The sequence below is a fragment of the Euprymna scolopes genome, chromosome 9 (assembly GCF_053919585.1).
Source record: "Euprymna scolopes isolate OS-2025 chromosome 9, ASM5391958v1, whole genome shotgun sequence".
In the NCBI taxonomy this organism is placed as follows: Eukaryota; Metazoa; Mollusca; class Cephalopoda; order Sepiida; family Sepiolidae; genus Euprymna; species Euprymna scolopes.
In genome coordinates, this window is record NC_136490.1 from 41,769,071 (window position 1) to 41,785,629 (window position 16,559).

Here is a 16,559-nt window from a genome sequence, read left to right on the forward strand (position 1 = left end):
AAGTTATCTAAGTTGATTTTTCCAATACTATTTTTTAAAAATCCGTAGTGTTATTTTGTTTATGGCGACAAATTTATTGTTCCACCTTTTATATATATATATATATATATATATATATATATATATATATATATATATATATATATATATATATATATATATATATATATATATATATATACACACACACATAAAATGTTCAAATAATAATTCTTCAGTTTTTTTAAACAATGTTTTGAATACGAAACGTTTTGGGGAAAATTGGAAAACATTTTTGTTGTTTACCATCCATATCTATTAAATAAGCAATTATTTGGTCATTTATGAGTGATAATTCTGGCTTTACGTATATATATATATATATATATATATATATATATATATATATATATATATATACTAGCATGGGTGTCCGGCGTTGCCCGAGTATTTGTAGGTGTATGTTGAGCAAAAAAGAAAAAAGAAAACGACTAATTTTTTTAACTTTGACCTCTATTATGACCCCTTAAAATTTATTGTTTTGGGCTCAACTTTTAAGTGTCTAGACCCGAAATTGTCGGAGGAATTTGGTAGAGTTCTCAAAGGTCAAATCGTTGAACTTTGAACCCTTAATCGACAAATTTCTGGCCAAAAACTGATCGCACCGATTTTCCCAAATCTCAGTAGCCTGTATATCAAATTTGGAGTCTGTAGACTAAAAATTGACAGAGTTATTGCGTAGGTAAATGTACACAGACACACAGACAGACGCAGACAGACACTTTCACTTATATATATATATATATATATATATATATATACATACATATATATATATATATATATATATATATATATATATATATATATATATATATATATATATATGAAAATAGATTATCTACCACTATTATATTAAGAATTCAGATGCTTTTTCTAGCTGCCCGGATATAAATAGATGTTAGTTCATTTTTACATGTCAACGTCGTTTTACTCAGATGATCCATCGTTATGGTAATGACTTATGATTCATTTAATTTTATACACGATTCACACGGAATCGCATTTCCAATAATAAAGAGTAATCAGTATCAATTATCCTCTTATTTGACTCACTCATTCAACTTATATTCCCGATCGGGAATATAAGTTGAATGAGCGGATTTTAATTAAGTTGTAATTACATTAGTGTAACACGTTTTCTTATACTAAGTTTGTATAACTGTTTAATGTCCCGGTAATCATGATTCTGTATTTGAACTTTACACTCGATGTCAATAGAATCGGTTTATGTCGGATTATAGAACACTTTACGGTTTGCATGTTCTAAGACGATAATTTTAATTTGGATTAATGAGCACTATTATATAAGCACAATAAAGATGTTCATACCAACCTTACTTATATATGTGTGTGTGTGTGTGTGTGTGTGTGTGTGTGTGTGTGTGTGTGTGTGTGTGTTACCGTAAACAGTTCTATCCTGTTTATTATTTATTTACTTCTACTTATTAAACGTCCCTGTGGCTATTCTCTTTTACGATTGCTTTTACTTCTAAGGCTACCTTTAAGAGTCTTTCTTCTTACATATATAGGTGTGTATGCATGCTCTTATCCTACACAGTTTCTTGCCTTAGAAGGTATCGATGTGTATGCGCAAATAACATCATGCGTACATACCTGCTTGTCTTGTCCAGCGGATGATGCCTTCTTGGACGCTGGTCTCCATCTCATTGGGAAGTGGTCACTGCAGACAAATTCATCGATAACAACAAGATGGATTTGAAGCTTCAATTGTTTTATTAAAGGCAAGCCTATATCTGAACCCTGGTTGTCGGGGAAGGACCCAAATTCCCGTCCGCTTCATCTGCTGCATAAAAAAACACTCTCAGCCCATCATTGAAATCGTTTTTAACGCGTTTCAGACGTTCTGTGAAGCGTCCTCTTCAGAAATCATTTAAAATGCTAAGAATATGTTCAAGATGTGTTGGAGATGTAAAAAGAGTATTTTCGTAGTTCATTTGAAATGTTTCCAAGAGATGGAAACGTGTAAGTGAATCTACTTTTCATTTGCAATGTTCAATTTTTATTACTGTTTTATGTATATATATATATATATATATATATATATATATATATATATATATAATATCATTAATAACTAATTAATATGTACGTATGTAAAATTAATTTCATTTTTCTTAATTTCATAGATATCTGATAACAGAAACACAGCATGTTTTATCATATTTTAGACATCGTATTTTACATTTTAAATCGGAGAGTTTACGATAAAATCTACATTCTTTATAGAAAAATTCTCCCAACAAGGTATAAAGCCACTTGATGTAAGGAGCTAAAAGTACAACTCCAAGGTGAAAAAAAGTCTAACAAATGATAAGTTGTATATGAATAGATTTTTCCCAGAAACAAAGATATTTACGAGGTTTTCAAAAGTAAACTCAATGTCCACTCCTCTACAGAGTTATACTGCTACTAATAGAATATACGAAAAGATTGCATAAACGCTTCAAGAAATATGGATTAAAAATAACAATAAATATTAATACAATAAAAGATGGTTAACTTCTTAGATTCACCTTCTAGCAAAGCATTTAGCATTATATCTCACCGGCAACCATCTTGTTTCGTAAATTTAGATTTCTAAGCGCTTACAGTTGATTAATAGATCTAAGGTTTAGTCATTAGCGATTTAGAAATAATATCTCCTAGCGCTTTGCTTTGTAATTTTATTGACTTTATATTTTACTAGTGGCGCGTGGGCGCCCGACTTTGCCTGGGCGTAAAATACGTTTAAATATGATATTTTAATATATCCAGATTTCGTATATATTTTTATAGAGTCGTGATTTCAAAAGCAAAAAAACAAAAACAAAAAACGTATTTGGGTGCGATCAGTTAGAATCGAAACCGTACCTGTAGCATTCAAAACTGGTGACGTTACCACTGTACCAACGTAACATGCATATGAACTGATTAAACATTAAAAATTAAATAAAGTAAGATAAATGTACAAAATGTATAACGATTTTTTCAATTTTAACCCACTTTGACCCCTTAAAAGCTATTTTAACTGGCTAAAGACCCATAAGAGAACGATCCATAAAAATCCAACCCTTTGAGGCCCTTAGTGCCTCTCTACGACTTTTAGTTTCAGAAGAGATAGAATTTGAAAATATGGAGACAGACAGACAGACGTATAGTCATTTATATATTAGATTTGTAAATTTACTTAAACTAGATCCAAAGATACGAAACTTCGGAAGTATAGAGTTACCCCCTTTTTCGCCTTTGCCAAACATGGTAACTTATATACCTGAAGAAGGTCGAGGGTTGCATCGACCGAAACTTTTTGCAGATAATCTTAAAGATGAGAAAAATAGTCTGATTAATCCAAATAATACAAACAACGTTTGAACTAAACCAAACCCTGTATTACGTGCGTAGAAATTCAAACCACCGTAATTCAATTATAGACTCAATATTATAGATCGTTTCTAAGAAGAAATCCAACATTTTATCTAAGTACTTGGTGAGTGCTCTGAAATTTACAATGCCGCACTTAAATATGCAAATTACAATGAAAGTATTAGCTTCCGCAATAACATAGAATAATAATATGATCAGGCATATAGAATAATAAATGGCTAAACATAATAAAAACAATAAACAACGTGATGCAAAAATAGATAATTATAAACAAATGAACTCAGTGAATACATTTAGGAAAAATAGAAGGCGTAACATTATTTGGTTCAATCCGCCTTTTGCAAAAAATAAATGATAGCGTAGAATTAATTATTGAAAACCTCTTCAATGCAGCACATAAATACAACAGACTTTTCAACATTACACTTATACTTTCTTTCTTTACTGTACCAAACCTCAAGTAATGTATAATAGAACCAAGTCAGGATAAAATTATTAAAGCTCAAAAAATTAATAACACAACTAGTTGGAATTGATTTGCAGAAACTCTCGTTCTTTTAAAATAATTATTGTGTATAAGATAACGCTGTATATAAATGTATAACTGAGCTGTTGACTCAAACAATTTATATGTTATTCTCCTTCTGCCTTCCTTGGTTAATTCGTACGTTACGCTTTGAATAAAAGCCAAATACTATTTTTAAAGGCAAACTGCTTTAAGAAGGAACACGAAACAAAAATATGAGAATAATCTCCCTTTAATGTGGCCTCGTTTTCGAATATCATTATAATAATATATGATCATTGATACAATGGTGTGAGAAAGAAACTCGTAGTAATTTCGATGTGCATCAGTTCTTCACCCAAGAAAAAAATCAGCGAAATGTTATGTAAAATAGAGAATATATAAGGATGGAGTACTGTTGCCACATCTGGACAGGAACTGTTAAAAAGGACTTATCCTGCCTTGATAGAGTTCAAAATAGACTTCGAGCCTCGTGGAAATGTCCTTTTCTCTTCCCTGCAACCTCTTTCTCACGGAATCTATTCTCCCCCTTCGCCAAACTTTCACAAGAAACACTCGTCTAGCTGTAAACAACATCAATAATTTCCCCTACTCTTTATCTGTGCCTAAACCTAAACGTAGGTTCCAGGAGCAACGCTTCTTTCTTAGAACTGCACGCTTGTGGAGCTGTCCTCCGTTTTCCTGCTTTCCAGCTGACTTCAATTTGATTGTCTTCAAGTCCAACGTAAACAAGTTCTTGATGAGTCGTTCCACTTAAGTAAACAAATTTACCGAATTTCCATTACTAACGATTATTATATTGTCCAATTGACTACTGTACACTCTTTAACCCTTATCCTCGAGTGTCATCTGGGCCTTGATAATGCCTATGTAAAAAAAAACATTCTTAAGAAAGAGGGCAAAAGAAGATAATAAACTCATATTTGCTGCGTGTTATGAGTTTTTCTATCCCCAAAAATTTATTTTTTGCCTTGTCCCGAAAAATACCAGGTTTATCAAAACATTTATTGATTCAATATATTTCTCATTCCGTTGAAATTCCACAGGTTCAGCTAGTAGTAATAATTGATGCTACATATTATGAATAGGATAATGATGATTTTAATACTTGATATGATAATATAAATTATATATTTGAGATGATAATATAAAATTTAAATTATAGTCAGGCCAGTAATAAAATTGAAAAAAAAGGAAACGTATAATAAATCTTTGGATCATATGTATATAAAAATATTTTTCTGTGGTTTATTTTAATTTAAATTTCGCCGCCAGTAAAACACACCCCATATATATATATATATATATATATATATATATATATATATATATATATATATATATATATATATATATATATATATATATATATTATATTTTGTTTACAGACAGTTTTAGATGGATAAATCATTGGTACCGTCATGAGTATTGGCTGAAGTTAGATGAGTATTGGCTGAAGAGAGCTTGTTATAGGTATCAAAACGATTCCTAATTATGTGGTTTGAAACCGACGGTACCAGTGGCTTATCTCATCTAAAACTTTTTTAAAACAAAATCAAAATAATACGCTCTTATTTTTGGATTTTCCTTATAATTGAGCACTCTGCTCGCTTTCTTTTTCCAAAAAGAAAAACTACTACTACTACTACTACTAATAATAATAATAATAATAATAATATATATATATATAGTGAATAAATGATAAAAAACTATATTCCAAATTCATGATGTTGACGATCTTATAATTTATTCCTTTAATTAGGTTGATATTTACAATTTGATTGAATTGTACATGCCAACTGAATGAAAGGAATAAATTATAAGATGGTTAACATGAATTTTGGAATATAGTTTTTTGGCATTTATTCATTATATTGCTCTGTAATTACATTGAGCTTCTTAAATAAGGATTGGTATATATTATAAGAATATATATTTCTACAGAAATAAATAAATATATATATATATATATAATTATATATATAATTATATATATATAATCTATCTTATTGATACAATTCATTTTTTCCAGATCTCACGTAATGCCCAGTGGAAGACGCGCTGAATGACGAAGAGGATGACACTAGGCAAAATGAAAAGAAAACCAGCCTGACGGATACGAGAAAAATGTAAACAAACTCATTTCAAGGATTTACGTTTCAATATACTTGCAGGTGTGTACGCACATGTGTTCTCACGTCCGAACTCTCCCGTGCAGATGCATGGGAAATCGCCTTTGTTACACCTAGAGGCAGCGGCCATATGGTTTCCTCCTATTAACGCAAACACAAACGCTACATAATACACAAACATACCTATTTAAAAAAAAAAAAAAAAAAAAAAAAACAGGTAACTCGATTCAATTACTTATAAATGACTTTTTTTTAGAATCGTTTGTTTTTTGATTTTTTGATTTTTAAATAGAACTAGAATCTCGTAATAAAACAAAGCAGTATATCGGAGGATATTTATAGAACTGTAATAAATGCACTCTTCGGACACAGATATGCATACCTCAAAGGCATGGGCTCGAAATATATGGACATAAATAAACACACACACACACATATATGAATACAAAAATAGTTACACACACACACACACACACACATATATATATGTTTCTGCATAACGTAAGACGTTAAGACACAATTACATCATCGTAACAACAAAAGGTACATAAAAATAAACCTTTAATTATAGATGGAAATAAATACAATTGTTCTCGGTTACGGCGAATAAACAATTAAAAAAAAAAGAACAAAGAATCGCCGTAATCATCTCCAACTCTTATATTTTTATCACTTTGCTTGTACAGTGATGACATTTAACGGAACCTCTCTCGCTTGGACATTGTAAGAGGATTAACTCTTTTTAAGAAAAGGGGTTTTCGTAAATAGGAGGAAACTACATAAATAATAAAATCGTGGCCGGACTACACAGTCACATCCATTTACGTCAATGCGTAAGCGTTTGAATACACGTGTATATTTTTTTTTCTATCGCGTGTTTGCAGAGACATGACGAGAAATCGATGTATACTAAAAGAACACATATATATATAAAAAAACAAAAAAAAAACAACAGCATTTGAAATTATTAAGCATCGGATCTACACATATGAATACATCTAGCAAGAGAGACTGCATATGTGACTACTACTACTACTGCTAATACTAATACTACTAATAATGGTGATCAAGTTAATTCACGGAACCTGAACCAAACTATTAATTGGCACCCTAAGAACGCAAACATCTGAAATTAGAAATTAAATAATTTTACATCATTGGGAACCCATGTTTTCGAGCATGCTTGCAACAGCTCACATACTAAAAAAGGACGTGTTTCTAAGCTGAAAAAAAAAATAGTCGCTATATAAGTGTAAAGTGCGCATTGGAATACCACAGAACTGGAGATAAGTGTCGTCGTCTTATTCCTCATCCTACTACTACTACTACTACTACTACTACTACTACTACTACTACGAAAACAACAACAACAATAATAATAATGATGATAGAATATTGAGCGAACTTCTTGCCACTCAGATTTCGGAGAAAGGCAACAACAGAGAAAAATCAATGATAAACAGCTGTTGCGGGAACAAAAATTGATTTTGAACGGTTATCAAAAGAAACATAGTGTACAAGAATGTTTAGGAGACTTGCTGTCACTTGGACACCGCCTGATGTTCTGCATGAATGATCACTAATACCCCCTGCGAAAATTCATCGTGAGTAAATAATAATAATAATAATAATAATAATAATAATAATAATAATAATAATAATAATAATAATACTCGGAAATCTGAGAATAATTGCTGTCACTCACATTCCAGGGAAAACCACTAGTTTTATGAACAAAAAATCGCTGATAACGACTCGTGCGAAACGTTTAAATTACTGATAATTTCTTTTAATTAAACCAATTACGCTCGTTGAATTTTAGTACATTTTTATATTAATTTGGTTGCGCCCGAAATGGATTTCCCGCCTTATTCTTATTTTTGTCACTAATGCACCATTTGTGACTATCTCCTACAAGCTCTCTACAAGCATATGTTTTTCTCTGTAAAATAAAAATTACGAAAACCTAAACTGGAAAAACAAAAACAAAAAACAAAAAACACTGAAATGTATACATACACACACAAATAAATAAATATATATATACATATACACACAGAGAGAGAGAGAGAGAGAGAGAGAGAGAGAGAGAGAGAGAGAGATTCAGGGGATCCTTTTCAACTTTCATCAGCGCACTCAAAATGCCGGTTGCGGCTCCGTTCACGAACAAGTTGGCAGACATTGGCCCTTCTCAAGCACACCGAGATATCGTCGAAGATCGCTACAGCGAACTTCGCCGTCCACGGAGGGTGAAGTTCTTCGTCAACGGCGACCGATACTTCAAGGGAAAAAAGCTTTTCATCACGCCCAACAGGTATTTTAACTTCAACGACCTTTTGAACGATCTGACCAAGAAGCTTCCGCAGAACGTCTACCTGCCGTACGGTGTCAGGCAGATTTTCACACCTCTCAACGGTGAAAACATTAAAAACATTGAAGAGTTACAAGACGGGAGAACCTATGTGTGCGCCGGATTTGAGCCTTTCAAACCTGTTAAATATGGAAACTTTGAGTTGGAGCCATGGTCGATATGTGAGTACATTTTTACACTTATTTGTTTTCTTCGTGGCAGGCATTTTACTTAATAACAAAACATGGAAATGGAACGTAACACTGTTAGATGTGCAGGCCGAACCAGAAATCATACATACAAGCGGGACTTATGGAAATTCCACAGCAGCATCTTTCATGACCCGGATATAAGATACCATAATATAAGAAAAACGGATATAAGATACATTTTTTTCTGGTCCCAACTGATAGCATGTGGTAATGTACACTGTAACCCGGATAAAAGAACCCCCGGATATAGCGTGACCCGGATATACAAGATGTAAGGGGGCCAGATAAGTATCTTATATCCGGGTTACACTGTATATTGCTGCTGAGCATTCTGTGGACATTCAGCGTGAATGGGGACCCACGATATTATCGTAGCCCTTTTGTTAAAACTGTAAACCTATTTATCTTAGTAATCTGGTTAATGTAATGTCACAATGTATCAGGTTATTATAGTTTATCTCCAATATCCTTATAGAAGTCTGTGACATCTACATTGAATGGGCGCCCGGCATGAACGGAAACTCACGATACCAATATATCATTTTTTATACAGAATAGATATTACCCTTGGATCCTAGTCAGAAAACCAAGAAGTATATTTTGGTTTCACGGACGACCCAAAAGCGATATTACTTTTTTATTTAATTTTTCTTTTTTTACCTTGTGTCTGCGGTGATCAGGAGATCCTATTTATTAAAATGAAGGATAAACGGTAATAACATACTAGGAATATTAAATTAGCGCATGTATTAGACTAATTTAATTTTTCTATCCTTCTTTTTAATAAATAGGATCTCCCGATCGAATAATTTATAATCTGGAAACCGTGACACATGTATGTATGTATGTATGTATGTATGTATGTATGTATGTAAGCTAAGACTCTGTCACATCATCTGTGTATAGATACTCCCTCAGGCATGTAACAATAAAAATGGTCCCGTGGCGATGGAAAAGTTGTGACGCGTTGAGGCTTGAAATGCTAGACACATGTAATAATTGATCTCAATGACCGTATTCAGTATCATGCCTGCGTGAGCGTGTGAATTCACCGATAGGACTAAAAAAAAAGTCATTTTTGGGTTCATGAACTTTAAGTGTCTGAGGGAGTGGCACTCGTCTGACAAGACGTTGCAATCATCATGTATGTATGTATGTATGTATGTATGTATGTATGGGGTGGTGAAGGCAACCTTTCTAGGAGAAGCAGATCTCTAATTTAAAAAACCATAAAGCGGGAGACCAGTACCCGTATTAAGCTGGTCTGCAGTTTAACTTGTTGCTGGCTATCTTGCTCTTGCTTGTTGCTGGATCTCAACATTTTGAACCGAGAGAGAGACTTAGCTGTCGTACAAAGCTAGGACTCTGTAACATCATCCGTGTATAGATACTCCCTCACGCATTTGTCTATTAAAATGGTCCTGTGGCGATGGAAGTCATTTTTGGGCTCGTATCTGAGGAAGTGGCACTCGTCTGACAAGACGTTGCAATCATCATCATCATCATGTATGTATGTATGTTAAAGGAACTACAGTATTAATATATAGATATTTTAAAATCTTTTCTAAAAACACTTTCTTTTTATTTTTTCCTTTTACTCCAAACGAGGTATTTGCCACTTGGACATGAGGGGCTACTTACTAATTGGGATCATGTCTACAAGGGACAATTTTGGGGGGGGGGTGAACAGCGAGATTAATGTTCTCGTTACATTCAAAATTCTACGGGTTAGTGTAGTAAGGGAAGCAAGGAACAGGAAGGAAATTCCAAAGTCTAACAGTCTGTAAGAAGAAACTATTAGAGTAGAAGGCTTTCCGGCATCTAAGAACGTCAACAGTGAAAAAATGGGATTTTACTGCTTCTCGGGTTAATCGGTATGCACGTCGAAAGAAGTACACATGCTGCGAATTGGTCAGAATATATCTCATTAAAATACGCGTTAAACAAGCACAAGAATTGCTGCAATGAGACAATGCCAATAGTGCAGGACTAATTAGATCAGAGAGTCTTATTTGGACATGCTTAATAGGGAGAGATTAAAGATAGATGCACCACTCCAGATGTGGGAAAAATACTGCATGCATGTTCAAATGATAGAGATATAGGATACTGTCAGGTGTTAGTAATTTTCTAGCATGGTAAAGGGAACCCACCTTCTTACTTGGCACTGTTCTGTATTTGTTCCAATTCATGTTTCCTGTGAATGTTAAGCCGAGGGGTCATGATGGTGAGCTCTCACGTGTGGTGTTATTAACCATGGTCGTCGGTGCTTGAGAATGTTTAAAGCGGTTCACTGTTACTTAACTCAATAATTCAAACTAATCAGTTAACATCCTATAGATATAGTTAAGAGAGAAAAGTGCTTGACTTGTATAACTCATTTTTTAATTAGTTTATAATAAAGTAATGTGAGGTATTCTTTATTTGTAAGTTCATTGTTCTATTTTCTTATACATATTTTGTTATATATATATGTATATATATATATGTATATATATATATGTATATATATATATATATATATATATATATATATATATATATATAAATATTAGCAAATATTTTCCTCCGAGGAGATGTATAAACATCAAAAACTCATGGGTTAAGGAAATATATTTTACTATACTGTATTCTTTGTCTTGCATACAATAAAATTTCTATATTTGAAATTTAACATTTTCAAATCACAAATTTTAAATTCCTAAATTATGATTCATGATTTATTTGCTCTCTCAAGTGTAGTGAGCAATTTTATTTAGCTATATATATATATATAGCGTTATTTACTGTTTCTATTCTAACACACAAAACATGTCTACTAGACACCGTCGTTGTGTGTCTAAGATCTCTCTGTACAGAGGTTTATTAGGACAATATAACATGAGGATACTTTGGACTACAAGTGAGCCTTGAATAAATATTCCATATCACAGTATTTGCTGCTTCAGATTTACTCGGTATGGCTTATTCGAGGAATGGTGTATTTACCTCAAGTAACAGCCGTAATGGATACTCCAGCAGAGTAGATGAATTCTTGTCCTTCGTGGCTTAGTGGGGGATGCCCTTTTCTCTACCCTGCAACCTCTCTCCCACAGAAGAGACGTTGCGAGCCTATCCTTGTTTTATCGTTATTTCCATGGCAGGTGCTCGTCTGAACTCCAATCTCTGGTCCCCCCTCGCCAATCTTTCACGAAAAACACCAGTCTAGCCGAATCCACTGTGAAAAATTTCCCCCACTCTTTATCTGTGCCTAAATCAAAACGTGGATTCCATGAACAAAGCTTCTTTCTTAGAACTGCACGCCTGTGGAACTCTGTTCCGTCTGCTTGCTTCCCACCGGACTACAACTTAGATGTCTTCAAGTCCAATGTTAACAAATTCCTAATGAACCGCCCCCTTAAGTAAACACTTCATCAAATCTCCACACTAACGTAATGTACTTGCAATAACCCTTATCCCTGATTGGCTTCCGGGCCTTGATAAGTGGTGATCACTGTGTAAAAAAAAAAAAGTCTAAGAGACCGCAAGAAAAGAATGCTGTAACATATTTAACTGGTCAACCGAGGAGAGGAAAATTAATGGCATTGACTTCTTTACTAACTGATTATTTAATGGGATTCTATAGACTGTTCGAATATCTGTCACATATAGTCATCAATGTTAGCCCCTAGGAAGATGCTCCTTGATTTTTGAGGACTTCGACTGAAGTAAAATAGAATGAAAAAAAAAAGAATAACTTCTTATTGAAACTGGATTAGGAAATTTGGACTATAGGAAGATTGAGAATCTCTTTTGATGCCCATCTTGATCAAATAGTCTGTTACAAGGATGGAGTTGTTGACTGGTATATTGACTAAACCTTGCGCAATTCTTCTGCATCCTCAGTTTCCCGCCGATAATTGTGTGTACAGTTCCCACACTGACATCAAAATGTGCATTTATTGTTTCTATAGGCACACATCGGTCTTTATCTATGAAATTCTTTATTTGGCCAATCAACTCTGGTGTTCTGACTTCCTTACTCCTCCACACCTCTCATCATCCCTCACAGATCCCTGCCTTCCTTGAATCTCTTATGTCACTCCAAAACTGATGCTCTCATCATCCCTCATCTTTCTTGAATCTATTATGCCAAAAAAAAAAAAATGATGCTCGATTCACGCAATATAGTCCAAAAGCACTCTGAAGCATTCCATACATTCCATACATTCCACACATTTCTGTAGCATTTTTCCAAGTTTAAAGCGTTTTATTGCCCGGGCGTAAAATACGCTTAAATATGATATTTTAATTTGTCTAGATTTCGTATATATTATTATAGAGTCGTGATTTCAAAAGTGAAAAAACAGTATTTAGGTGCCATCAGCTAGAATCGAAACCGAAACTGTAGCATTCAAAGATAGTGACGTTACCACTATACCAACGTGACACGCATACAAGCAGATTAAAAATTAAAAATAAACTAGGATGAATATACAACATTTTTAACAATTTTGTCAATTTTGACTCATTTTAAGCCTCTTAAAAACAATTTTAACCAATTAAAGACCCATAAAAGAACGGCCCGTAAAAAATCAAATCATATGAGTCCTCTAGCGCTGCTCTGCGACTTTTAGTTTCGAAGAAGATAAAGTTTGAAAATATGAAGACAGATGGACAGACATATATGTAGCTGTTTGTATATTGAATTTATTCAGCAAGTTAAGTCAACCGATGCCTTCTTTTCATGTTTTGATAATGGCAGATAAAAAAACAAAAAAATAATCTGAACAAAGTAGAACGATGAATCATCACAAATCCTTGGCGTCCGCTATTTTCACAACGAAAATGGTTTTGTTAAATCAAAAGAAATCAGATATGGTTTATCAATAAAAGACTTTTTTTTAGCGCCCAACACGGATCCAAGTCACCTAGTACGTAAAGCTTTCAGGGTGATCACCGAAATGAATTAATGACTAGCGGTCTCTCTCTAAATTACTTTGATGAACAGGCAGTCTAGGATTTTCGAGACCAACGCCCCCCATTGTTTCACATCCATATGCACGGAACTCTTAGAGAAAACCATATCAATTTATTATGTATATTTATATATATTATATGTATATTTATATATATATATATATATATATATATATGCATATATATGTATATATATATATATATATATATATATATATATATATATGTATATGTATATGTATATATATTCAAGCACGTCTGATTGAACACGACAGTTATTCTTTCTTGCGATTTTCCTGAATATCTTTTCCATTCGCCGAGCGGTCTTTTTTTTTTTTCAGCTGGCATGTTGTAAAATGGCGCCCAAAAGATATGTTTTCTATCGGTGCATCCGTATATATATATATATATATATATATATATATATATATATATATATATATATATATATATATTTGATAGTTTTGTTATTATTTTAGTGATAATTAATTAGTTAGCTTCCCGAAGTCTTAGATAGCTGCCCCCCATTACATATACATTTCTTCCCTTACATATACATTATCGCCTCATTTTTATGGACGTGCAGATATCTATCTATCTATCTATCTATCTATCTATCTGTCTATCTATCTATCTATCTATCTTTCTATATATATATATATATATATATATATATGTATATACATATATATATAGTAAGTAAGCTTATACCTGACGAATTCTCACGAGAATAAAACGCGGAACATTCTGTGTAGCTTAATTGCCATATACATATCAATAACTTACTACCTAGCTCTACCTATGTATTGAGCACTCTTGAAGTAAATACTGAAAAATTTACGCATAAAATTATATATATGTATATTAATTTATGTGATTAAATGAAGTAATCATGTATATATATATATATATATATATATATATATATATATATATATATATATATATATATATATATATATATATATGATCAACTTACTAGATCTATGATACCATCCTTCCGATTTCCGCTTTAAAGAATCCTGCGCAACAGTAGGTTTTTAAAATTTTCAAGCCAGGAGATACGCGAATTCGCGCGTGAAATGAAATATGAATTTTTTTTTTCGTGATAAAAGCGTTGTTTAAGTTTAAATTCCAAATGCAAATTTTATAAGTCAATTCAGTACATTTTATTTAACACACATTTATTTGTTTATAAATCCACTTTTCGGCTTCATCGTGCCTTCTTCAAGATCAAAACATTTTTTTCATCCTCTTTTTCCCACGTGGTATTTCCTATCACGCACGACCTCGCTAATCTCCTGGCTTGGAAATTTAAAAACCAAAGTTGAAAAAGACCGCAAAGATATTTTTCTAGTGGCATCGTGCCATATTGAAAAAATAAATAAATAAATAAACAACAAACAAATTAGTTATATCTTGAAGAAGAACCGATGATGTCAAAATGTTTCATTTATAAACAAATAAATGTTTGTTTACTTTTTGTTAATCTAAGTTGAATCGGTTTAATAAACTTGCATTTTAAATTTAAACCTAAACAACGCTTTTATCACGGTGATAAAATGTCATATATATATATATATATATATATATATATATATATATATATATATATATATAAGTATGTGTGTGTGTCTAATGATAATTAAAGAAGTAATAATCAAATACAAGTAAAAGTACAAAAAGGAAAACCGAAAATAGTTCATTGATGTTTAGTCTTTATTCAAAGACTTTCTACAGATAATTAGTTGTATGTTTTTCTGAAAATCAGTCATTTTAAAAACGTCCTTGAATAAAGTTGAAATCGATGAACACATTAAAAATATTCGGCTTTCTCGTTTTTATTTTTCTCATATACATATATATATATATATATATATATATATATATATATATATATATATATATATTGTATTTTGTGTACAGAAAGTTTAAGATGAGACAAGTCATTAGTACCGTCGGTTTCAAGCCCGATAATTAGAACCGGTTTAGATATCCATATGAAGCTCTCTTCAGCCAATACTCATCTCTCTCTCTCTCTCTCTCTCTCTCTCTCTCTATATATATATATATATATATATATATATATATATATATATTCTATAATATAAAGCTGAACGTCTGTGTGTGTGTGTGTGTGTGTGTGTGTGTGTGTGTGTGTGTGTGTGTGTGTGTCTGGTCACGAATAGGCTCCTATATGGTTGATTATTATAGAAACCTGATCACATATAATGATAGAAGATGTATCGAGACACAGGAATAGGTATGTTTGATCTGGCATAATGATGATTCATTAAAATTGTGAGGTCTGCATACGCGCCTGGTCCATAAAGTATGAAAATAAAAAATTTAAAAATTAGAAAAAAACGTTTACAAGTGTTTTTGATATAGATGTACATAATAATACTTTGATAAGTATGTTTTAACTTAAATAGGGATGGTATAATAAAATTGTGGGGTCTGTCTTCGCGCCTGGCCTCCATTGAATGGAAATACGCACAAACTTTAATAAAGACTTTTCATATCTATCTGCGTAAGTATACTTTGATAATTATGTTTCAGTTTGAAGAAATATGGTATAATAAAATTATGGAGTGTTCGTTCGCGCCTGACCTCCATAGAATGGAAATATGTCACAAAGTTAAACAAGGTTTCTAATATAGATCCACAGAATATTGTGATACGTGTTTCAGTGTGGACAGGTATGGTATAATAAATTATGGGATTTATTTATTTTATTTTTACTTTCATCATATTTTGCTTTGATTTTGATACCCCCAAATTCGAAGCTATCTCTTTACAACCCTTCCTTTTCATAACCTATCATACTTTCATAAATCAGAGTCAATTTTCTACAGAAAATGGACTATATATATATATATATATATATATATATATATATATATATATATATATATATATGTATATATATAGAGAGAGAGATAGATAGATAG

General features: G+C 32.2%; 1 protein-coding gene across 2 annotated transcripts in view; it reads left to right on the plus strand.

The window, feature by feature from the left end:
• Positions 1 to 16,559, plus strand: part of LOC145284527 (serine/threonine-protein kinase DCLK1-like) — a 246,236-nt gene that overhangs the window by 58,567 nt on the left and 171,110 nt on the right. For both annotated transcript variants that reach the window (XM_080133419.1, XM_080133420.1), the window contains exon 2: positions 5,985 to 8,616. In XM_080133419.1, coding sequence (XP_079989545.1) covers positions 8,226 to 8,616 — 391 coding nt within the window. In that variant the 5' untranslated portion in view covers positions 5,985 to 8,225. The remainder of the gene's footprint in view (positions 1 to 5,984; positions 8,617 to 16,559) is intronic.